The sequence below is a fragment of the Triticum urartu genome, chromosome 7A (genome assembly GCF_056163025.1).
Source record: "Triticum urartu cultivar PI428250 chromosome 7A, HENAU_Tu73, whole genome shotgun sequence".
NCBI lineage: Eukaryota > Viridiplantae > Streptophyta > Magnoliopsida > Poales > Poaceae > Triticum > Triticum urartu.
The window spans coordinates 685,583,715-685,608,343 of NC_141879.1; the positions used below are offsets into that span (position 1 = coordinate 685,583,715).

Sequence of the window (24,629 nt, forward strand, 5' to 3'; positions counted from 1 at the left end):
CGCGGGGCGGATCGAGCATCGACTAGCACCGGCGACGCCTGTGTTGGCCGTGCCGGCGACTGGGATCTCGGAGATGAGATCGATGCGTTTGAATTACCTGATGGGCTGCGCTGGGCCGGCTCGGAAGGAGTCGGGGCCGCGAGGAGAGGCCAGGGTCAGATGGGTATGAGGCCCATGCTGTACCGGTCCAGGATCCTGCCCGTATTGATGTTGCATGCACGATCGCAGACGATCGGGCTGATTTTCCTCGTGTGCCATCTCCTGCTCGGCTTAGGGTTCATCGGTGCGGCACCCGTGGTTTCCCGAAGTGTGGTGCTAGCCGGGCTAGGAGAATCCGGCCGCTTCTGGGAATGGCCGGACGCGGTGCTGCGGCGCAGCCGCCTCCCAAGAAGGTGGCGCCCTCCGCTACCGCTGGACGTGGCGGGTCGGCTCCCTCTGCTGCTGGACGTGGCGGGCTGGTTCCCTCTGTAGCTGGACGAGGCGGGACGGTTCTGACGCCGGCGGCGGGCGCTGGGCGTGGCGGCCTTGCGCCGCTTGGCCAGAGGCCGGTGGCGGGCGGCACTGTGCCGCTGGGCAACCCAGGACGTGGCAGTAGCAATTTGGGAGTGCGGCCGCCGGGGCATCTACCCGTGCAAATGCCTGCTGGTAGGGGCGGGCTGAGGCCTCCGGCGCCAGGTGCGGTACCAGCTGCTCAGATGGCCGTGGGTCGTGGTGGACCTCAGCCCCCTGCGCCGGCCGGTGTGGCTGTTGCTGGCCGGGGCGGTGTTCCTCCTGGGAGTGCGCCGACTGCTACGGGCAGTCAACCTCGGGCGCCTCCGCCTCACTTCGTCGCGAGGCCAGTTCAGAACCGGTCGGGACCGGCGCAGAATAAGTAGAATACTAGCGCCAATGAGTCGCATGCTCCGCCCCGAGGCCAGTGGGGAGATGATGGATATGATGCGTACGGAGATGGACAAAATCGTGGTTCTTCTTCCACGGGAGGAGGCCGTGGTTACGCCTGGCAGAGTGACGGGTCTACTGAGAGACCGTTCCTCGGTCCTCCCGGTGGATTTGTCGAAGGAGTCTCAGGTCCGGACTACCGCCAGAGAGGGGGCTACCGCGGACATCGTGGGGGTCGGGGTGGCCGTGGGAGGTATCGCCGACAACCTCCGCCCCCGGCTGTTGGTGACCACGCGGCGGCGGCAGTGGAGACCGATCACGCTCAGTCTACGGGCCTCACTACCCAGGCGATGGAGGTGGTGACGGCCCTGGCTAGTGTGGAGGTACCTGCATCCAGGACGATGGCTGAGGTTTCTGACATGTCTGATTCTGAGAGGGCGGCCAAATGGGCGCGCAAGAAAGTAAGGATGCTTTGCTACCATTGTGGTGAGAAGGGCCACTTCACTGAGTGTGTGGCAGAGCTATGTGAGTCGTGCGGCAAGCCAGCACATACATCTGGGGAATGCCCGTTTTTGCACGACCAGGCTCCGGCACTTTGGCAGCGTACGCAGAGAAATTGCTGATTTGAAAAAAGAGCTACAGTCCATGCGCGGACTCTGAGGTAGAACCGGCCCATCGCGACAGGAGATTAAAATATGTGATCGCCTGGTCGAGCTTTTTCACCGCGAGGAAATCCTGTGGAGGCAAAGAGCCAGGATCGACTGGCTTATGCATGGCGACAAAAATACCTACTTTTTCCACCTGAGAGCGAGCAGGAGACGCCGGAGAAACCAAATCAAGTCATTGCAGTGTGATGATGGAAGGATAACTGAGAATGATATGGAGATGGAAACTATGACAACCAACTTTTATAAGGATCTGTATACTTCGGAGGGGTGGGAGACATGACTCAGGTGCTTGATACAGTACCATGCAAGGTCACGGAGGAAATGAATGTGGCGTTGAATGCACCATATAGTGCTGAAGAAGTTAAAACTGCCCCGTTTCAGATGTTTCCCACCAAGGCACCGGGACCAGATGGTTTCCTTGCTCATTTCTTTCAGCGGCACTGGGAGACATGTGAAGACGAAGTTACCAAGGTTGTGATCAAAATTGTGGAAGGTACTGAATCCGCGGCATGTATCAATGAGACAGTGTTGGTGTTGATACCCAAGGTAAAAAATCCAACTCTTTTGAGCCAGTTTCGTCCGATCAGTTTATGTAACGTCCTTTACAAAATTGCATCCAAGGTCATCTCTAATCGTTTGAAGGTGATACTACCTGAGATTATTTCTGAGGAACAGTCTGCATTTGTTCCGGGCAGACTCATCACTGACGACATCATCACAGCTTATGAGTGTCTCCATTTTATGAAGAGGAACAAAGCAAAGAAGCATCAGTCTTTCGCTCTGAAGTTAGATATGATAAAGGCCTACGATAGGGTGGAGTGGCCATACCTGAGAGCAATAATGATTAAACTAGGTTTCACAGAGAGATGGGTGGACATTGTGATGGGGCTGGTCACCACAGTAAATTTTTCTGTTATGTTCAATGGGAAGAGATTGGAGGAGTTTGAACCGTCAAGGGGAATCAGACAAGGGGACCCAATATCCCCGTACTTGTTCTTGCTAGCAGCAGAGGGCCTGTCGTGGCTGTTGAAATCAAAAAGTGAGTCATCCAATTTGAGTGGTTTACAAGTGGCTCCTACGGCGCCACAAGTTAGCCACTTGCTATTCGCTGATGACAGCCTGCTGTTTTGTAAGGCAAATAGTGCGGGAGCTAATGAGGTGAACCTAGTACCGGACACATATTGCCAAGCTTCGGGCCAGCGAGTGAACTTTGCAAAATCATCTATCTTTTTTAGCAAGGGAGTGCCAGAAGCTACCAGAGATGTCATAAAAGGCATACTTAACGTCCCAAATGAAACATTAAATGAGAAGTACCTTGGGATGCCATCAGACATTGGGAGTTCGAAGAATGGGGCTTTTAAGTACCTGAAAGATCGGTTATGGAGCAAAGTGCAGGGCTGGGTGGAAAACACCATGTCTTCGGCAGGCAAGGAGGTCTTAATAAAATCTGTGGCTCAGGCAATACCGGTGTTATCCATGTCCTGTTTTAAACTACCAAGGGGACTATATGAGCACCTCAACAGGCTCATCATAAAGTTTTGGTGGGGGAGTAAAGCAGGCAAGAGGAAACCTCATTGGGTGTCGTGGAAAAGTATGACGCAACCGAAGGGAATGGGAGGCCTAGGGTTTAAGGACTTTGAACTCTTTAATATGGCAATGCTGGCGCGACAGGCATGGAGACTGCTCCAAGAACCAGATTCTCTTAGTGCCCGCCTGTTGAAGAGTATATATTTCCCTGGAACCACCATCCTTGAGGCGACCTTGGGCAACCATCCAAGTCAGATCTGGCGTGCCATCGTTGAAGGCAGGGACACACTCAAGCAAGGGCTAGTACGCCGAATAGGTAATGGCCAATCTACTCGCATCTCGGAGGATCCATGGTTGCCAAGAGACGAGATGCTACGACCATATGGGAGCATTCACCCTAATCCACCGACCTTGGTTGCGGAGCTAATTGACCACACAAGCGCTACGTGGAATAGTCAGCTAATCAATCAAGTGTTTATGCCTATGGATGCAAGCACCATCTTGGGGATCCCAGTGTGCACTCGCAACATCCAAGATTTTCGGAGCTGGAACTTCAAAACTAGTGGAAACTTCACTGTCAAATCAGCCTACCGTATGTTAGTGGCAACAAGACAACGTCGGGAGGCCTGGCTTGAAGGTGCGGCGGGTACCTCAAATACCGCGGTCGAGGAGGGAGCATGGAAAACTCTGTGGAGGACTGCGGTCCCGGCAAAGGTGAGGATGTTCCTCTGGCGCTTATCGAAGCATTCACTGCCTATCGAAGACGTCCGGGCTCACCGCCACATGGCTGATGATGCTCATTGTGGATTATGTGGTTCCCCTGATTCCTGGAGACACTCTCTGGTCAATTGCACTAGTTCGAGATGTGTGTGGGCACTAGTTAATGAGGAGCTAGCCCAGAGCCTGGTGTCGAACACGGAACCCAGCGCCAAGCAGTGGCTCTTCACCTTCATGCAGTCACTTGATCATGATCAGTTCGTGTTGTTGGCCGTCACACTTTGGGCAATATGGACTGCACGCCGAAAGGCTATACATGAAGGGGTTTTCCAATCGCCACAAGCAACTAATTTGTTCGTCAGGCGATTCATTGACGAACTCAATATGATCACCACGAGAAGCCCGACGACGACAAGTGCAGCTCCAGCTACGAGGCAGCCACGGGCGATCCGGCCCAAGGCACCCCCTGTTGGTTTCGCTAAGATCCATGTAGATGCTGGAGTGAGAGCAAGAAAGGGGGGATCGGCAGCGGCAGTATGCAGGGATGGGCAAGGAAATTATCTTGGCAGTTCAGCATTGGTGGTAGCTGGCCTAGAGGACCCAGCAATTCTGGAAGCAATCGCTTGCCGTGAGGCATTGGCGCTGGCAGAAGACCTTAACATACACAACCTTGTCATTGCATCCGACTCCAAACAAACGGTGGCTGATATTTCATGTGGAGGCAAAGGAAGGAGTGGTTCTATCATACAAGAGATAAAGAGTAGAGCTTTTATGTTTCAATGTAATTTTTCTTTTGAAGGTCGTGCGGCTAATGTCGACGCACACAAACTTGCCAAATACTCGCTTAGTCTCGGTCCGGGGCGCCATCTCTGGTTAGGCCAACCCCATGATCCGAGTTGTATCCCACCCATTGTGGTCTTTGATGAATAAAATTTGGCTTTCCCCTAAAAAAAAAGTAAAACGGGGCTAGCTATGCCCCTCCACAGCGATTTGACCTTATCAGCCATTGGATTTGGCATACGAACGTACCGGGTCGCTCAGCTATCCCACATTGCACGCATGAGCCTTTTTATCTCGCTAGCCCCGAGCGTCATGACTGGCCCATGTCTATGGGCTGCTGCTCCGATGGTGGACTTGGACGTCCTCACATTAATCGGGCCCTCAATTTCTTTTCTATGTACGAATTGTGTGTTAATCTTTCTGGGCTTCTTGTATGTGGTTGTCTCATGCCCGATATGACGAGGTGGCAGGTTACTGGCGACGGCAGCGGCAGGCCATCTCGAGTAGGTGGAGGTGCGGCACCATCAATGACTTGAGGGTACGAAGAAAGTGGAAGAGTAGCGCTTGATCCAATCGTTGCGCTACCACACCCCCCGCCCATCCGTCTAACGCAGCTGCTTAGGAGGAGATGAGGGGTTGAAGAAGACATGTGATCCGATCAAGGTGTCCACCGCTGCACCCTCTGGCTGCAACTGGCAACATCTACGATCTCCCAGCGTCTGCGCCTTCCGTCATGGTAAGATTTCGCTATGAGTTATTGCTAGGATTCTTGCATGGTACAATTATTTTGTTCTGCTCCAGTTAACTATCAGATCTTAGTCTGTGTTGCGAACGTTTCGATGCCAACTCCCTCTGGATGCAACCACCCAGCTCCAAATTAACGTTCTACCAAATTGTTTTGGGTACGTGCTAGAAAAACAAGCAAACGACATGAGCAATTGTATCATGTAGCTTGGCAGTAACATCATGATTACAGATAACAGATATATATGTTGTTTGCCATCAGAAAAATGCAGTCCACCATGTTTACAAACATATATATGTGTATACACTGCTTCCTTGGAGACTCGGTTTCTATTGTTTTTTCTTTACGGGCTATTTCTATTGTTGCTCCCTCAGTCGTTTGGTTGCGAGCTCTCTCGAGCATTGGTATGGCTGCCAGCAAGCACTCGTGCCGCTTCAGGCCTCGATTCATTTGTTTGTGTGCTGCCTGTTGTGACAGGTCTAGGTTAAGTAGGCATTCATATTTTTTTTACCACTCGGTGAGGACGGTTATTTTTTATTTTAATTATGTAAATATTTTTTCATTTGGCAATTCACACTATCTTAGTGTTGTCTTCATAAACAATGACACGCTTCCATGCATGTTTAAGAAAAACAATCTTTCTGCTCTGGATTTCTCCATTGTTAATTCAATTGTTTTTGCGCAAAAAAAATCAGTTGTTACCATTAATTTGAACAACGGGGGGTTGTGCACTTAAATCTTTAATGGCAGTAGGCGAAACATGGTGAGGGAGTGTTGTCATTAATTTTAATTTGCTTCGATGAGAACACACATCAAAACCTCTGTATCTTATGAATTGTCCTTTGTACTGACGGGTGATGCCATTATTTGCTATGGCCTTTCATCTACTGCACACTATTTCAGATGGAACAAATATTTATAATACCGAGATTTTTAAAAAAAAATATGTCATCTCAATTTTAAGATGAACGGGCGCGGCAACGCGCGCTATCATGTTCTAGTACCGATCTCAAGACAACACGTCTCTCTCGTCCTGTCAAAAAACCCTACGGATGTCTCTGTCGCCGATGCGTTTACCAGACGACATGATCTCCGAAATACTCTCATGGACGCCGGTGAAGTCCGTCTGCAGATTCCGGTGCTTGTCCAGGGGGTGGCGTGCCCTCGTCTCCAGCCAGGCATTCCTCGCCGCGCACAAGTCCCAAGTCGACCCGCACCTCCTCCTTGCCACCAGCTCCTCGGGCAAGGAAGCCAGCAACATGGGCCGCGACCTGCGGCTGTTTGACGAGGAAGGCAATGTCATGAGAGTGATCAGGAATGTTGGTGCCCTTTGGACGGTCTGCCATGGCGTTGACGGTCCAGTATGCGTCACCTGCGATTTTCGTGGTCGTCGCGACGTTTTTGGTGTCAATGTGATCAATCCCGCTACCGGGAGTGTGCTAATAATGGCGACCGTTGAGTTGGAGAACCAAGAGTTCTTCCTCTTCAGCATCGGTTGTGCCGCCCCGTCTGGCGTGTACAAGGTTGTCCGCTTCGACGGCGGGTCTTGGAAGGTTCTCACTTTGGGAGGTGACGCCCAGTGGAGTGAATTGCGGTCTCCCGCAACCACACTGTCAAATTACTTCTATCGGAGCTTCGTGGTCACGGTCAATGGTGTCGTGCACTTTCTTTACACGTCACGGAGATTGCCGTTGTATGAGGACCTTATACTTCGCCTTGATCTTGAGAGGGAAGAATGGAAGGCATCCTTTGAAGGCCCAACAAAACAAGGTGATCAGTTTCAAAAGCGGCTAACGACGGAATGTATAGTCAGGCTCAATGACACCATCTGCTTGGTTCAGTTGGAGGAACATTTTGTTACCAACAATAGATGCACGAACCTATGGCTTCTGACTGACTTCGACAAAGGCACCTGGGTCAAAGCATACACGGTCTCCATGACTCCGACCACCGTTTTATATCGGCCTTTGAGGGTGATGCGCGATGGTGGAAAGTTGTTATTCTATGGCTACCATAGGCCCACGAAAACCCGGATGCTACAGGTTTACGATCCCCTTACTGCTACAAGCACACACTTCATGAAGTTTCCGAGAGAATTTCATAGTGATGTTTGTCTTTGCGACTTGCACTTAGAGTGCTTTGTCTGACATAAGATCTGGCCAATGACTGCACCAGCTGAATCCACTCTCTTTCTACAAGTCATTTGTGATGGACTATAGATGATGATGTTTGCCATTTGAACAGGGCTTTTGTCTTAAAAGTTCCGTTCGTTAAAGACACAGAGAGTGGAGCTATGGAGATGACCCCTTTGGAGGAATATATCACTTTGTTTTATCTGATATATCTTGTTGCTCATGCTTTGTTTTAGTTTTATCTATGCACTGTAATGCTTTTGACAATAAATATTGTTAATCGTGTGATCATGTTACAAGCTGTCAGCCTGTTACACACTTGGCTACTGCATGTTGTTCGGTAGCCGTGATGTCACCAAGGCAGTTTGATGTCCTGCTGCTCGTGCCTGGCGGTTGGTTCTTGGGTTCCTTGAACTATTATGAATGTAGCCCTGCTGCCCTGCTTAACTAATTGTGTTAGTAGCACGAGTACAGTTCCATCACAGTGTATTAGACCGGTTTGCTTACCGTCGGTATGAAGAGATTGTTTCGGTCACCATCTTTGATTCCGTTTCTCCGTGGTAAATCACCCAATGGGTTCCAGACTTCTTTTTTAGGAACACGGATTCCGGACATGGTATAATACACGGCTTGGATTTTGAATCCTTTTCGTGGTCCGACTCCTGTGTCCGTGGTGTCCGGCTCTCTAACGGTAAATACCGAGCAGATGGCTTGCAAGTTTCTACCATCGCGTCTCGTAAAAAAAAGTTTCTACCATCGCGTCGCCGCGCGACGATGCTGCCGTCGTTGCCTGCGGCTGTTGGACACGGAAGGCAAAGTCGTGAGAGTGATCCGGAGCATGGCTAGCCTTTGGAGGACCCGCCTTGACGGCCCCGTCTTCGTCACAGGGGACAATCCCGTTGCCTTTGGTGTTCTTGTCGTCAACATGATCAATCCGGCGAACGGGAATGTGTTGCTGACGACGGAACTGGACGCGAGAGCGCTGACCTTCAACGTTGGCCATGCCACGCCGTCCGCCGTGACCTTCAACATTGGTCGTGCCACGCCGTCCGGCGCATACAAGATGGTGTGTAACTTTCCTGACCAGACTTGGAAGGGCTCGATGTCATGAATGAATTGAATTCAAGCCACACACTTGAGCTTGATTTCATGCATGAATTTAATTCAAGCCGCACACTTGGGCTCGATAACATTGCAATGACTAGGCCATATAACCAAATGAGAGAAGCCGAGATGATGGATGAGGAGGATGAGGTCGAGGAGATCCATGGGAGTCAAGTGAAGAGAAAGCTGAGGATGGGTAACTACAAGATCGATGAAGACAAAGCTTTGTGTGAATCTTGGCTCAACATCTCTCTCGATGCCACGGTCGGCGCCAATCAAATAAAGGAGAGATTTTTGATTGGCATTGAGGAGTACTAAAACAACAACGCGTCCATCTCCCACACAATCAGTTCTCTTAATCGTCCTTGGAGTAACATCCAAGTGCTATGCAACCGGTGGGATGGCTATGTTGGGAAACGTAGTAGAAAACAAAAAAATCGCCCTACAATTGAATCAGGAACACTATCAAGATGGATAAGAGGTTTAGATCTGATAATTACCAACTATGAGTTGCAACGGAAGAAGAGTTGGCGCCGATCAAACTTGTAGTCCCTCGAACCGTCCCACGAAGGATCCCTCGAACAAGCACCGAAGTATGATGCCTCTACAGTTTCACGTACCAAAGTAGTGGTCCAGTAGAGCTTTGCCATCCAGAGCTTACAACCTTTGAGAAACCTAGAGGGAGAAGTAGCCTAGCGGCGTCAATGTCTAGGTCAACTAGACGCGAGAGATAAAACGGGCGCCTCTCCAAGTTGCCCCTACCCCTGTATATATATGTTGAGCACTGGGGGCGTAACTTGGGAAGGGAGCCTCTCCAAAGTCGGTTTGAATCACGAAGAAGAGTCCTTCTCGGATTCAAGCCTGTAATGCCAAAGGCGGTGGAGTTTCCTGAAACGCCATGGGCCTTGGCATTTCTAGAAACGCCGTGAGCCTTGGCGTTTCCGGCTTGCCCCCCCAAGTTAGCCCTGAGTGCATTATCCCAATCCCTATGGGCCTTGCTACTTGCACCAGCCAATTTAGCCGTGCACCACAGACCTCTGAAAGGTTCTGAAACCTCCAAGTACCTCCCGAAACATTTCTAAGAACATCCGGAACATTTCCTAATTTATCTGAAACTCTTTTTGGTGTCTTTTCTCTGACTCTCCTTTAACTCTTAATTCTCTAATAAACCATGTGTGACCCCGTAGGTTCAATAAAACATATACATGAATGAAACTCCCTTTTCATTCAATGATCAGTAGCGGAACCATGGACATTCATATTAATCCCTATAAATACATGAATGATATTCGAGTGAACCTTTGGTTATCATGTGATGTTCCCTTTGCTTCACGATACTTTACAAAACCCGAGGTGAGATATATTGGTATCCTCTTGAGTTATACACATGCTCACTATACCGGTCTCCTTATTACCGGTTTTGTTCTTCTTTCTCATTGACGTGTTCCGGCATCCCCGTGATATGTCCTATCCATCAACCTCCAACGCCTCTTCCACCCCAACCGGCCATGACCCGAGAGGAGCTGTCATGCAAACTGCATAAACAGGGTACCTCCCACGCCCCAGCCATGGCCTGCGCAACCTAAGGGTGTGTTTGGTTGCTGGAACGACGTGGAACGTCACGGGTCCGACCCATTCCCGAGCATCGTTCTCGTGTTCAGTAGGGAGATGGAACGGTCACCGCCTCGTTCCTAGGAACCGAATATTCGGCCCAGATGCGGAACCAGGTGATACCTCCAAAACGAGCGGACGACGCGGAACCGGCTCTCTTCTCGCACCCCCACCAGCCCTATCGCCTGTCCTCACTGCGCCGCCTCCTCCTCGTCTCTCTCTCTCTCCCTCGATCTGCGCCGCCCCGCCCCGCCTTCCCCTGATTCTTCCCCTTGCCGCGGCTGACTCCTCCCCTCTCGATCTGTAGCACACGAGGGAAGCAGGCCGTCCTTTCTCTCGATCTGGAGCTGCGTGGCGGTAGTTTTGCAGAAGGGTTGCAGCAGGGCGGCGGTGTAGGCGTGATTCCGGCGAGCTAACAACGGCGGTAGAGGCTCCTCTCCTCAAGGTGCGACATCTCTTCCTTACCCCTTGTATGTGCTCTGTGCTGTTCAAAGTAGTGCAGCCGCTGTTACACTTTGCAGTCATGGAGATTGCCCAGCCGAGAGAGATGCAGAGATGGACTCATGGTTGTCTTTTGATTCATTTTGTTTCTCTATACTGTTCAAACGAAGGGGATCTTTTCCTAATTTCTACTGAAATACATGCTGTCCAGTTTATCTTTGCAATATACGTTGATGTGTTAAATCCCTACTTCCCTACTACAAGTCATTGGTAGCCATATTCTTGATAGTGTTTACTCCTCTCTACGTCTTCAGATTTTGTTGCTGCAACCTCTACAATCTACCTCATACATTGGTCAAGCGTGCTGCTGCTGCTGCTCCAAGGCAGGATGCCACACTCAAGCCAAATGCACAAATTATCCCAAAGAAGGCAGCATACATTTGTTCAGATCAAATTGTGTTCTGTGTAATATCATATATGTATCATGCTTGTCAATATATAGTGTTATGTTGTTTTTTAAAGTACAATAGAAATGCTGCCGAAATTTTGAATTTTTGTTATTCCGTTTTTCATCCATGCTTCCAAACCAAACACAGGAATGTGATCATTCCATTCTACTTTTTTGCTCATACCAAACACAGAAATGGAACTGACCCGTTCCTTTGGAATGGAACCATTCCATTCCATGACAGTTGGTTCTTCAACCAAACACACCCTAAATGGACCACATGGAGCGCCAGCTAAGGCACACCAACACCGCAACCCTGTCAGGCTCCGGATACGTCCGATCATGGACCGATCGAGCTCCATGCTGCCACCACTGTGTGCCCATCCATGCTCAAGGCCCTACAGGGCCCATATCAGGCCCACATGCCCTCGCTTCACATCAATTCCGCCGCGTCGCAACACCCATGCACCACAGCAGTTAGTCTGTAGTTGCCATCACAACACCACGAGGAGCCACAATCATTAGAACACCCAGCGGAAGGGAGCGATAAGCGATGCCCCGCCCCATTTTCCTAGGAGGGCTTTATTGGTGCGCTCCTCCAATGGCCTCCGATGGCGGCGAGACGAGCTGGTTCTTAAAGGAGAGCATCGCCACCTCTGACAGTATTCCCCTGTGCCGCCTGAGAGAGGCGATGCAAGGGTCAGGTTTCGTTTAAGTTCAGCTTGCCGTTGTTTAACGCTTATTGCCATTTAGCACGGCAAATTCTATTTATTGTATCAAATAGTCACCGAAATGTCTACATCAACTCAAATTGGGTCAGCCCGGGCGTTCCCGCCATAGTCTACAGCGCTTGGTTTTTCTTTTCGGTTGCTTTATTCATTTGTAATTTGGTGTTTTCCATCATTTGAACAAATACACAGTCAACATTTTAAGTACAAGATTAACTTTTTCTTGCGGTTGAAGATTAACTTTTTTTTGAAGTACATGATAATTTTTAGAAAAGTCTGATCATGCATTTTGTTAAATGTTCACACACATTAAGAAATGCTTGACAACCATTGGCTGACGCTCCTCAAGCCCAACCCAACGCCGACGATTCTACACGAGCTCTGTGATCTCTGGGAGGCTGCTACGAGCATCACCATCAATGACAACGTCGAAGACCGGATTGCCTGGAAGTGGACAACGTCCGGCGAATACACGGCGGCTTCTGCATACAAGATGCAATTTAAGGGCAGCATTCAAACCAACGATAAGGCCATAATCTGGAAGGCAAAAGCATCTCCCAGGGCTAAATGCTTCGCCTGGCTCCTGTTGCAAGGGAGGATTATGACGGCGGATAACTTGGCCAAGCGAAGGATCGAACACGACCCGATCTGCTCGCTATGTCATGCCGCGCCGGAAACAGCCCACCACATGATTGCGGCCTGCCCCTTCGCTGTGGACGTGTGGGAGAGGACCGCATCCTCGCTAGGCATGCCATTCACTGCGCTGCCTATGCCCACAGACTGCTCGCTGCTGCTGCGATTAAGACGACAAAATGCCGGGCTACCGCGGGCGAGACGGGCCATTTGGAAGGCCTCATGCATGCTTGTGTCATGGGGCATCTGGAAGGAGCGGAACGCGAGAGTTTTCAATCACGTCTCCTCCTCCGCCGAGCAGGTACATGGCCGCATCATCGATGAGGCAAGGACCTGGCAACACGCTGGGCTTGCACCGATGTCAGCTTTCTTTGAGCCACCTTAAGTTCGCTAGATCACTTTTGTTCAGGGCGGACTAATGCCAGCCACGCCAGTTTTGTTTTTCTTGGGCCTCCGGTTTACCATGTACCTTATCTTCTTCTTCATCAATGAAAATCAGCGCTCTGCTGTCTTTCCGTCAAAAAAATTAAGAAATGCTTTTGTTCCCAAATTTCTTTCTTCTAGTTCTTTTAAAAGAAAATCGAGAAGAAAACCTGGCAAAAAAAATCGACAAACCGAAGCGCACGCTCTGCCTGGAAGAAATGGCGCGAGACCAAATTGGCAGGCTACCACCGCAATCCGAGTGTACTGGGCCGGTTTGTTTGCCCATCGGGGAAGAGTCCCCTCGATTGTTTTGTTTTTTGGCTTTCAGACTTGTTATACAACGCGGTGCTGCGGCGACTTTGAATCCTTTCCGATGTCTATGGTCATCGTGGCCGGGTCTCCAAGCTTAAATATCGAGCAGATGGCTACACGATTCCCTCGAAAAATAGAGCAGATGGCTACACGAGACATCGACCAATCCCCGAGCAATACTTTTCTTTCTCTCTCGCCCTCTCAACAACCTACGGCCGTTTCTGTCATGGCGTCGCCAGCGATGCTGCCGTCGTTACCAGACGACTTGATCTCCGAAATACTCTCATGGGTGCCGGTGAAGCCCGCGTGCAGGTTCTGCTGCGTGTCCAGGGGGTGGCACGCCCTCATCTCCGGGCCGGCGTTCCTCGCCACGCATAGGTCCCGCACCGACCCGCAGCTTCTCCTCCTCGCCGCCAGCTACCACAAAAGGAAGACGGCAGGATAAGTGGCGACCTACAGTTGGTGGACGTGAATGGTGAAGTCGTGCGAGTGAACAAGAGCGTAGGCGCCTTTTGGACCATCTGCTACGGTCGTGACGACGCCCTAGTCTGTGTCACCTTCGATTTCCTCGAGGCCTCGGACTTTTTTGTGGCCAAAGTGATCAATCCGGCGACCGGAAGTGTGCTCATGACAGCCACGGAGTTGGATGATGGAGCATCCTCTGACGTCTATGTCGGGGCCTTCAAGGTCGGTTGTGCGGCCCCGTCTGGCGCATACAAGATGGTACGCCTCATGGGCAACAATCCTCACCAGCCTTGGAAGGTTCTCACCTTGGGAGATGGTGCCAAGTGGAGGCAGGTGGGGTTTCCCGCAGCCACGCAGTCTACCATATATGACCGGGGATCTGTGGTCACAATCACCGGTGTCATGCACTTTCTTTACGCATCGGTAACATCGTGCGAGGACTATATATTCCGCCTTGATCTCGAGAGTGAGAAATGGATGGCGACGCTCAAAGGCCCAACAAGTGATGAGATACAAATGGATGTATTCATAAAATATCTTGTTTGGTTCAATAATGACTGCTTCGTTCAGTCAGAGAAACACTTGACCAACAATGTGTGCACGAACGTATGGCTCCTGACTGAGCACGCTAAAGGCACCTGGGTAAAGGCATACACGGTCTCCACAAATTCAATCACTTGTTTGATAATACCTTTGAGGATGATGCGTGATAGTCCAAAGATGCTTTTGTATGGCTTCTCTAGCCGCATGGCACCTTCGGTGCTACAAGTGTACGATCCGCTCACCGGTACTTGCACAGACCTCGTGAAGTTTGAACACAACATTTATAATGACATTCTTTTTTGCGACTTGGAGTGCTTCGTCTCACGTAAGAGCTGACAATTTTTTGAGAGACCTCATAGGGATGTTTTCACATTATGTGAACCGAGCTTGTGTGCATTGTCTTAAAACTTATGTTTGTTGTGGGGCTTGGAAGAAGGTGAAGAGTGAACATGCCAAGAGTAGAGCCAGAGATGGCTGCTTCAAAGGAATTCGATGTAACTAACTTTGTTCCGAGGTTTCTGCTGCTCGTGCCTTTTCTCTTTTTTTTCCAGTTTGTTCAGTCCATTTTATCATCTTTTGTTTACTGAAATACAGTCAGTTTTTATCACCAATTATTGTAACACCTGGTTTCTCTTGTCTGATATCACCAAGACAGTCTATTTTCATTCTGCTATGTCTTTATTGGTTCTTGGGTTTTTGAAACTACATACTCTCTTCAATCCATATTACTTGTCTTTGATTTGGCTAGAAGGGATCTAGACAATTGTCTTCAACAGGTTTGGATGGCGGTCATGTAATAGGATAGACAATTAGTTTACCTATCTCTCTTTAGCCAGCCGGTTGCGGTGTCCTTTATTTGGCTAGTTTGTGTTTCTAGCCCATTTTAGCTCTGTGTGAGCTTCTTTTTCACTTTTTCCAGTTGGAGACTTTAGGACCTTGTTGGAACCTTTTTATCTGGTTAATAAAATGGCTGTATGCATCGCTCTGATGCAGAGGCCGGGGAGATCCCCTTTTCGAAAAAAATCCATATATAAAATCCATATATAGCCTAACACACGGTGTCTTAGATTTGTTTAGACTTTAGATACGGATGCATCTAACACATGCCAAATCAAAGACAAGTAATATGGATCGGAGGGAGTATAAGAATTCCATGCAGCTGTGATGCCCAACAGTTTTCCCTTGGGTACGTGTGCTATTTAAGGCCCTGTTTGGTTCCAAATAAGTCACAAACTTATAAGTCGAAAAGTGAAAAAAATGACTTATTTTGCCAAACAGACCCAACTTATAAGTCACCCCAACTTATAAGTCATAAGTTGCTCCACCCCAACTTAAAACTTATAAGTCACCCTCTTTTGCTTGGGTCCCACTACCTTTACATAAAAAAATAAAATGAAAATGTGTGATCAGATGACTTATAAATCAGATGACAACCAAACAGACGTGACTTATAAATCACTGATTTTAAGTCACCTGACTTATAAGTCAGGTGACTTATTGAAACCAAACAACTCCCTAAGCATGAGGTCAGCTTCCTTATTGTTATCCATCTTGCACTCGACTTGGCATACAAATACAACTGTGGCCCCTGCACGAATCCGAATCTTTTTCGAGGTTTGGGTCCATTTTGGTCCGTTCTCCAAGTCCAAGCCGCTGGTGTACAAATATACGCACGCATCTAATCAATCACAAAGCAATATTTCGAAGTCTGGGTGTTTCTGTCGCCGCATTGCCGACGATGCTGCCGTCGTTACCAGGCGGCGTGATCTCCGAGATACTCTCGTGGGTGCCGGTGAAGTCTCCAGGTGCAGACTCCGGTGTGTGTCCAGGGGTGAGGGCATCTCCAGTCGTGCCCCCAATAGGCCCTCTCCAGGCGATTTTGCCGCGCCGGCGCCAAAAAAATGGTCCAGTCGCGTCCCCAGAATTCCGTTTTTCGCTGGCTCGAGCAAAAACTGGTGCCGGCGGACCCAGGCCGAACCCGGCGCCTTAGGGGCGCTTGGGGAGCCGGCGCAAGCGAAAAAGGCGCGTGGGCCCGCCCTGGCGGCGACCCGAGGGCCTTTTCCCGCCGTTTCTTGACGCTTTTTCCTCGCATCTTTCCCGCTCGCTCGCCTTCCTCCCGCCATTCTCTCCCTTTCTCCCGCCAAACCACCTCCAGCTCGCCTTCCAGTCGCCGCCATGCCGCGCGCGGCGGCAACCACGACTGGCACCGTGGCCCAGCCGAAGCAGAGGAAGCCGAGGGCGCCGCCATCGAAGCCACCGGGCATGTCGAGCGCCGAGTGGAGGGTGGAAGTTCAGCGACGCGACGCAGTCACCACCAACCGGCGGAACAGGGCCATTGCCAAGAAGGCCCGCGACAACGCGGCGCGTGCGGCGGCGTCTTCCTCATCGGTCGACCACGCGGGGATGATGAATTCACCCGCCGTTAGCCACGCCCAGTACGCGCCCTGGGGACAGCAAGGCGTCGACTCTCCATGGGGATCGTCGTCGCCCGGCTACACAGACGACGACGCGCACGGGGGGTTCAACCCAAACGTGACCTTCCCCCATGGCCACCCCGCGATGCGCACGCCCTCGGCCGCCTTCTTCGGCGTGCAGTACCCTCCATATAACTACTCGCCGCCCGCCGCCTACGCGTCCACACCGACACCCCATCTCCGACGTGGTCCGCTGCCCTTCTCGCACCTCGACGACGCCGATGACACAGGAGCCGACATGGACGACATCATCGCGACAGGATCGACCGCGGCTGCCGCGTCTCCCGGGTTCGCCACCCAGGACGAGGTAGTGGATCTCAACGGCGACATGGAGGCCGAGCCCGGCTACGTCTACGGCGAGGACGCGCACGAAGCGCAGGAACCCGAGGAGGAGGAGGAGGAGGAGCCGGCTCCTGTTCCGATGAAGGGGCGCCAGAAGAAGAAGAAGTGGGCGGCTAGGTCAGGCGAACCGCGCATCAAGTGGACGTCCAAGGAGGAGGAATGCCTCGCCGAAGCATGGAAAGTCGTCTGCCTTGACCCGACCACCGGCGCGAACCAGAGCTTGGAGACGTACTGGGACCGCATCAAGGCCGAGTTCGACGAGCGGAAGCTCGTCGACCCGTACTTCAAAAGCGTCTACATGCAGCGCGGCTCCAAGGCGATGGCGAACCATTGGGGGCGTGTCCAGTTGGCGTGCAACAAATGGCATGGAATCATCGAGGAGGTCGCGGCTCGCCTGAAGAGCGGCGCCAGCGTTGAGGATCAGGTACGCACGCCGTTCGCCCGCATATCTTCGTCGGCTACGCCCGCCGCCCGCCAACTGTTTGTTCCTCTGCGCAGCTGCTGCGTATGTTCGCCATGTATCAGGGCGACAACCAAGACGCCGACTTCAAGCATCTCCGCGTCTACAAGCGCATTGACAAGTGCGAGAAGTGGGCGGAAGTCCGACGTGCCCTCGACAAGGCCAAGGAGACATACAAGTCGGACGCGACGACTCCGGGCGCGAGTGAGGGGCGGCCGGACGGCCACAAATTGGCAAAGAAGGGGAAAAACGCCGACGCGACAACCGCGCGAGTGCAGGAGTCCATCGAGCATTGCCTCGCCGACGCCCAGGCCCGGGCCGTCCTACGTGAAGAGAAGACCGAGGCGCGGTGGTCGTCGCTGATGAAGAACAGCGCCATCAAGCTCGACCTGCTCCGGACGAACGTCGCCGCGAAGAAGAGGAACACCGACATGGCTTTTCTGATGGGCGGGGCGGACATGCTCCAGAGCGACGACGAGGAGCTCAGGGCGTGGTACACGGCGGAGCGCGGCCTCATCCTGAATCAGATGCAGACGGCAACGCCGATGACGCCGACGATGTAAGCTCCCGCGCCCACGACTACACGGACGCCAAGCCCGAACGACGCCTCTACGTCGCCGCCCAGCAGTGCCGAAGCCGCGCCGACACAGCCCAGCACCGAAGCAGCTCCGACACCGCCGAGCCCGCGCACGCCGACTCCGCCAACGCCTGGAGCCGGCCCCACCGAGTGAATCATGCACGCGAACTTGCGGCGTGCGACGCTCTGTTTTTTGTAACGCCAGACTACGTCCGATCGCCAGATTTGTGACATCTTTTAAGGGCGGGAACGACCAAGTTTTAAATTTCCCGCATCCTGAGGCCGGCGTTTGGGGGCGTGACTGGGAGCTAGGTCGCCTCCAGGGACGGAACTAGCGCCAGCACGCCCCCAGGCCGCTCTATTTAGGCGCTCTGAAAGGCCGAACGGCTGAAGATGCCCTGACTCGCGCTCATCTCCAGGCGGACGTTCGTTGCCACACACAAGTCCCGTGCCGACCCGCACCTCCTCGCCACCAGCGTGGGTTGCGACCTGTGGCTGTGACGGCCAAGTCTGCGTCACCTGGGACAGCCGTGGTCCGGCCTGTAGATGTTGTGCCACATGGGCAACTTCCCTTCGAGGTAAAAACACTCCATGTACTTCAACTTGCATAGAATGTGATGATTTAGTTCTAAATTTGTAAAATGCGACTTCATCATACCCCAACTTGCACTATATGTGACGATTTGGTCCCGGGCCTATCACAACACAACAATGGGCAGCCACGTGGCCGGTCCGGTCGTTGGCCTGCACTTTTGCAAAAAACACCCTGCCATCTTGTCTAATTAACACGCGCTACAAATCGAAACCTTGAGCATCCACCAAACAAGAAAGAAAGTACTCCATGGAGCTCATGGAAGCTGGCCAAATGCGTTTTTTTGCACGCCTCCAGGAAACTTGTAGCGCATCAATGTGCCAATATGCGCCAACCAAAAAAAAATCTCTGAGATGATCTGAGGTTTACACTATTACAGGGGAGAATTTTTTTGGTTAGAACCAGTAGCTAAGAACAGTCTAAGGTGCGGTTCAGAACCAGCAACTGTTAGTTTCCAAGTTTAATTAGAAAGCTTCACTAAATACGTAAAAAAAAGCTTGACTAAATTATAAATACCACTCATGTTGCATTTTTCTACGGGTTGCCGTGGCGATAGTTTCAAGATTAACAAAGAAGGAAAAGTTGTTGGGTGATAATTTTGAGTGATCAGAATGTTCGAACCGTCTTCAATCACACCGTCACCAACTTCCGCCCACTCGCGGACGCCGACCCCGACGCCGCCGCCGAGCTCCGCTTCCTCGCCGCGCGCTCCAAGTCTGAGGTTGTCGACATGCTGCACAAGCACACCTACTTCGACGAGCTAGCCCAGAGCAAGCGTGCCTTCGCCGCGTCAACCGCGCTCTCCACGTCCACCACCTCGCACGCTGGCGGGCATGGCTCGCCCCCTCCCCTGCCACCGCGCGCGAGTACCTCTTCGACAAGATGGTCACGCCCAGCGACGTGGGCAAGTTGAACAGGCTGGTGATACCGAAGCAGCACGTCGAAAAGCACTTCCCACTCCAGCTCCTGGCCGCAGGCGGCGAGAGCAAGGGCCTCCTGAATTCGAGGATGGCGCCGACAAGGTGTGGCGCTTCCGCTACTCGTACTAGAACAGCAACCAGAGCTATGTCTTCACCAAGGGCTGGAGCCGCTTCGTGAAGGGGAAGGGCCTTGGCGCCGGCGACATCGTCGGGTTCTACCGCTCCGCCGCTGGCAGCACTAGCGAAGACACCAAGCTCTTCATGGACTGCAAGTCCGGACCGAACACCAACAACGCCACCCCGTGGACCCCGTCGATCATCACGCGCCCGTGCAAAAGGCCATGAAACTCTTCGGCGTCGACCTTCTGACTGTGTCGGTGTCCTTGGTGGCGCCAGAGCAGGGGATGCCGGGGTGCAAGAGGAACATTTTGAATGTAGCATAGCTCATCAGTCTCCTTTTCAAAAATTGAAGCATATCATATTTGGTACTAGAAGTGTCTAGGTATTTATATGTAGCATAGAGGAACATTTTGAATGTAGCATAGCTCATCAGTTTCATTTTCGCCCCATTGGAGTTGCTCTTAGCATCCATTCTGACCTAGCTTTATTTTTGCGCCGTTTTATACACTAGTATTTATATGCACACCTTGTGATTATTGTGTACCTCAACACACCAGGTGCATGCATGAGCTAAGTTTGGAAAGAGAAAGAGAAGCGGTGCAGTGCAGAGCTAATGTTATGGCAGGCAGGGATGGAGCGCGCCCATGGCCGCATGCATGCATTCACACGCTAGAGACACCTGCTGCTGTAGATGATATGATAAACTTATCAGCAATAGAAGAGCTGCCTTTTACAGGGATATATGCTCGCCATTGCCAATAGAAAAAGATGAAATACTAGTAGATCAGAGGAAAAGAAAAAGAAATGAACTGTCCCCGTAACAAATGCATTCTGTTCATCAGGCCTGATGGATAGCAACACAACACGTATAGTAGCGCCTGCAGAACAATCAGTTGCACGTCTACTTGTTGGTTGTTTATTCATGCCCATGCAAGCCGTGATACTTCACATGTGCAACACATTGCCGTCAATTTCGCAGTAGCTTACTGTATGGTTTTGCCAGCTTGTCGCTACTGTGACTGAGCCGCCGGCCTCCAGCAACAAATAAATAGGGCTCTTCAGGAAGCGAATGGGATTTCAGACAGATTTAATTCAGCTGCCCTGTAGCGCAGGTTAATTAGATAAGACGGCAGGGTGTTTTTTGTAAAAGTGCAGGCGAGGACCGATCTGGCCATGTGGCTGCCAATTGTCGCGGTGTTATAGGCGCGGGACAAATCGTCACATCCACTGCAAGTTGGGGTATGGTGGAGTTGCATTTTGCAAATTTGAAATTAAATCATCACATTCCATGCAAGTTAGGGTATCTGGGATGCTTTTACCTCCTTTCCTTACCAGGGTTGGAAGGTATTCACTCTAGAAGAAGACGCCAAATGGAGGCAGGTGGAGGCCGTGGTGACCCCTCTAGCCCCAAACATGTACTCTAGCTACTATTTGCTCGAACTCCGTGGTCATGGTCAATGGTGTCATGCACTTCCTTTGCACATTACACAGGATGCCAGCGAAGGAGGACTATATATTCTGTTATGATCTCGAGACTGAGGAATGGAAGGAGTCGATTAAGGGTCCAACCATAGTAAGTCACCAGTTACAGATTATGGCGCGTACAAAATATATGGTTCAACTGGAGGAAGACCAATAATCTATGCATGAACGTATGGCTCCTGAAAGATTGTACCAAAAGCATCTGGATCAAGTCGTTGATAATTCCAATGACTTCAACTGTCGACACACTGATACCTTTGAGGAAGATGGGTGATGGTCATAAGTTGCTCATCTGTAGCTTCCATACACGCATGTTAACTCGGACGCTACAAGTCTACGATCCGCTCACCGGTACATGCACCCACCTCACGAAGTTTCAAGGCAGATTTTCTGACGATGTTCTTGTTTGCGACTTGCACTTGGAATGCTTTGCCTCACGTAAGATCTAGATGGTGCCAGCTCCGAACGAACCAACTCTCTCTTTCGGTAAGTGATTTTTGATGGACTAGATAATGATAATTGGCATTATTTGAACCGAGTTTGTGTGAACTTGTCCGAACTCCGAAGGCTTGGAAGAAGGTGAAGATGTACTGCTTTAGAGGATATTTATGTAACTTTATTTTTACCTCGAGGTCTCTGCTACTAGAGGCCTGCTCCGGTGCTCCCCCTAACCTAATTTCGGAGGGGTATTTTTATTCCCGCGAATTTGTTTTTTTCCTGGCTCGCCGCAGCCCAGATCCAAGCCCTGTCTAGCCCTGTATAACCCAGACTGTATACGTACAGTACCCTGGTTCGAAAAAAAAACATCACACGACCCCACGTCCACGTAAGACCTGCCGAATCCAATCATTCACGCGAGCAGCTCCATCAATCTCGCGAGCATTGACGCAGCTCCATAAGTCATGTAGTAGATCTCCACCGGCGGCTATCTCGTCGCCGGCTATCTCGTCGGACAGCGGGCGCGACAACGTCGTGAATCTCAAACGATCGCGCACAGGTACCGCATCCCGCGTCCACCCTCTAGTCTTGCTCGCGGCAACATCGAACGAACTGCCGCCGCGCCAGTGGCACTGGTTAACCTAGCGGAGCGGGTAACCTAGCTACCCGGCGGCGTATGCGATCGTGGATCTTGTTCCGGTAGTGCGGCTCCTCGTGATCTGGGTTCACGTAGCGTCAGTTGCCGTCGGCTGTGCGCACCACCAGTATCGTTATTTGATGTGGCGGCTAACCTAGGTATCCGGCGACAGAGGTAATCACAGATCTAGCTAGGTTTTGAGATCGTGCAGTTCCTCGCGATTGAAAGTGATCACGACGGGTGTCGTGGCCATCTTCCTTACTAAGTTTGGCAGATCTGAACGGCCTCGGTTGCGGTTGTTTACATAACATCCGTGATCGTGTGCTATGTGTTTTATATTTCATCATTGATAATGTTTGCACATGTGATGATACATATTATTGGTTGTAGGAAATGGCAGACAAGGAGTTAACCGATATCATGGTAGACATGGAGTTTGGAGAACTGATGAAAGACTGGATAGAAGATTGGTTAGGTGATGAAAATTCAGATCGTGAAGATCGGCCAGAGAATGGGAACGAATGGGACGATCTTAATGTGAGTGGCATTGTCATGTTGTAATTTTTTGGTGGCATCCGACAACATTAAATATTTGTGTTGAAAATTTATAGATCGATGAGCTTGATGATGATCAGGAAAACAACTCGGAGCTCTCGAATGAAGATTACATTAGTCAGGTACGTAAGTGAAAAATTTTGTTGGCATGCAAATTGAATTTCTTATGGAATATTATATGATAAGTAATTATGTATTTGTGTTGTATTTTTCAGTTCATTTCCGAATGTCATAATGCGTACGACTATTACGGTGAATCCGACGCGGAGACAGGCCTTAACGACGAATCATTAGATGCACCTGGTTCTGGGCAGTCCGAGTCGTCGGTCATCATGAGTGAGGTATGTGTGTAATCAATGTTCTATGAAAGTAAGTAATGTTAAACCATAGAAATCTGTTTTCATGGCTGTGGTTTGATTGTGTAGGTGACAAAGATGATGGGGCAAAGAATGTCCAAGATACTGCCAGTGCAGATGATAAGAGGGATATGTTCATGCAGATAATGGAAATGACCTTTACGTCTCACGATGCCGCGTATGATTTCTACAATAGCTATGCTAGAGATAATGGTTTCAGCATTAGAAAGAATAAGGTCAGGTATAGCAAAACAGAGTCACGTCATATGCGTTATAGGCGGTTTGTTTGTTCAAGACAAGGGAAACGTGACAGCAAGTTGCTAACCGAGGAAGGACACAGCCGTAGGTTCAGAGCCGAGACACGCTGCTTTTGCGAAGCACACCTGACCGTCAAGCTTGACCAAAAGCGTGGGGTTTGGTATGTTGAAAGTTTTGAGGATAAGCATAGCCATATGTTCGCAGGACCGGATGAGGTACCTTTTCTTTGGTCCCACAGAAAAATCAAAGAGTACCAGAAGCATGAGATAATGTCCATGGAAGCTGCAGGGATTAGAATTCACGACATGATGGATTGCTCCATCAGCAAACATGTATGGTATGGCGGTGTTGGTTTTACCAGGCGTGAAATATACAACCTTTGCGCCAAGGAGAAAAGGAAGCTGCTTTCAAAAGGTGATGCTGCCACAACCATAGGCATCATGGCCAGTAGGAAACAAAGGGACCCTAACTTCTTTTTCGAGTATAGGCTAGATAAGGAAGGACATTTGAATAGGATGTTCTGGTGCGACTCCCAGTCTCATCATGCCTATGAGGACTTCGGCGACGTGCTTGTATTTGGCAGCACGTACAAGATGAACCGCTATGGTATGCCATTCATACCTTTTGTTGGTCTTAACAATCACCGGAAGACCACTGTTTTTGGTTGTGCCATAGTTTCGGACGAGACCGAGGAGACATACGTGTGGCTTCTGCAGACTTTTTTGAGGTCCATGTGTCAAAAGATGCCTAAGAGTGTTATCACAGACGCCGACGCTGCGATGATCAAGGCAATTCGCGAAGTCTTGCCAGACGTGTGGCACCGTATATGTACGTGGCACATAGAGAAAAATATGAAGATTCACCTCAGTCACAAGTCCTTGAAGGAGTTCCGAACTCTTCTGTACTACAGCACGTCCACCGCAACATTTGAGGAGAGATGGCACGCATTTTCCAAAAGATGGCGGTTGGAAAAAACTGTAACATGGTTGAGGCGGATGTATAAGAAGAGAAGACTTTGTGCCGTGGCATATCTAACAGAGGGGTTTTGACTTGGCATGAAAAGCAACCAACCTTAATGCTAGCTTGAGCGGCATTCTAATTTCTAACTAATCTGATGGAATCCTCCTATGACACATCCTCTCTGCTTCCCACCTTCCAGCGGCCCGATGATGGTGATGAAGGACTATAGATAAAAATTTAACAACCCTTACTCTGTACACATTTGAATCTATTTTCAGATGAAAAACACTGAACTATGATAA

General features: G+C 50.5%; 1 protein-coding gene across 1 annotated transcript; it reads left to right on the forward strand.

Moving 5' to 3' along the window:
• Nucleotides 1-22,591: 22,591 nt before the first annotated feature.
• Nucleotides 22,592-24,626, forward strand: LOC147961507 (protein FAR1-RELATED SEQUENCE 5-like). The gene is made up of 5 exons (XM_087533831.1): nucleotides 22,592-22,735; nucleotides 22,810-22,875; nucleotides 22,969-23,098; nucleotides 23,179-24,155; nucleotides 24,606-24,626. The coding sequence occupies exons 1-5, from the start codon at nucleotides 22,592-22,594 to the stop codon at nucleotides 24,624-24,626; spliced, it is 1,338 nt and encodes a 445-aa protein (XP_087389957.1).
• Nucleotides 24,627-24,629: the final 3 nt, after the last annotated feature.

Bases quoted from the DNA above. Each gene is read 5' to 3' on its own strand.
- LOC147961507 (XM_087533831.1), top strand. From the start codon at position 22,592: ATGGCAGACAAGGAGTTAACCGATATCATGGTAGACATGGAGTTTGGA. The intron at 22,736-22,809 runs GTGAGTGGCATT...GAAAATTTATAG, and splicing joins ACGAATGGGACGATCTTAAT to ATCGATGAGCTTGATGATGA. The intron at 22,876-22,968 runs GTACGTAAGTGA...TGTATTTTTCAG, and splicing joins ATGAAGATTACATTAGTCAG to TTCATTTCCGAATGTCATAA.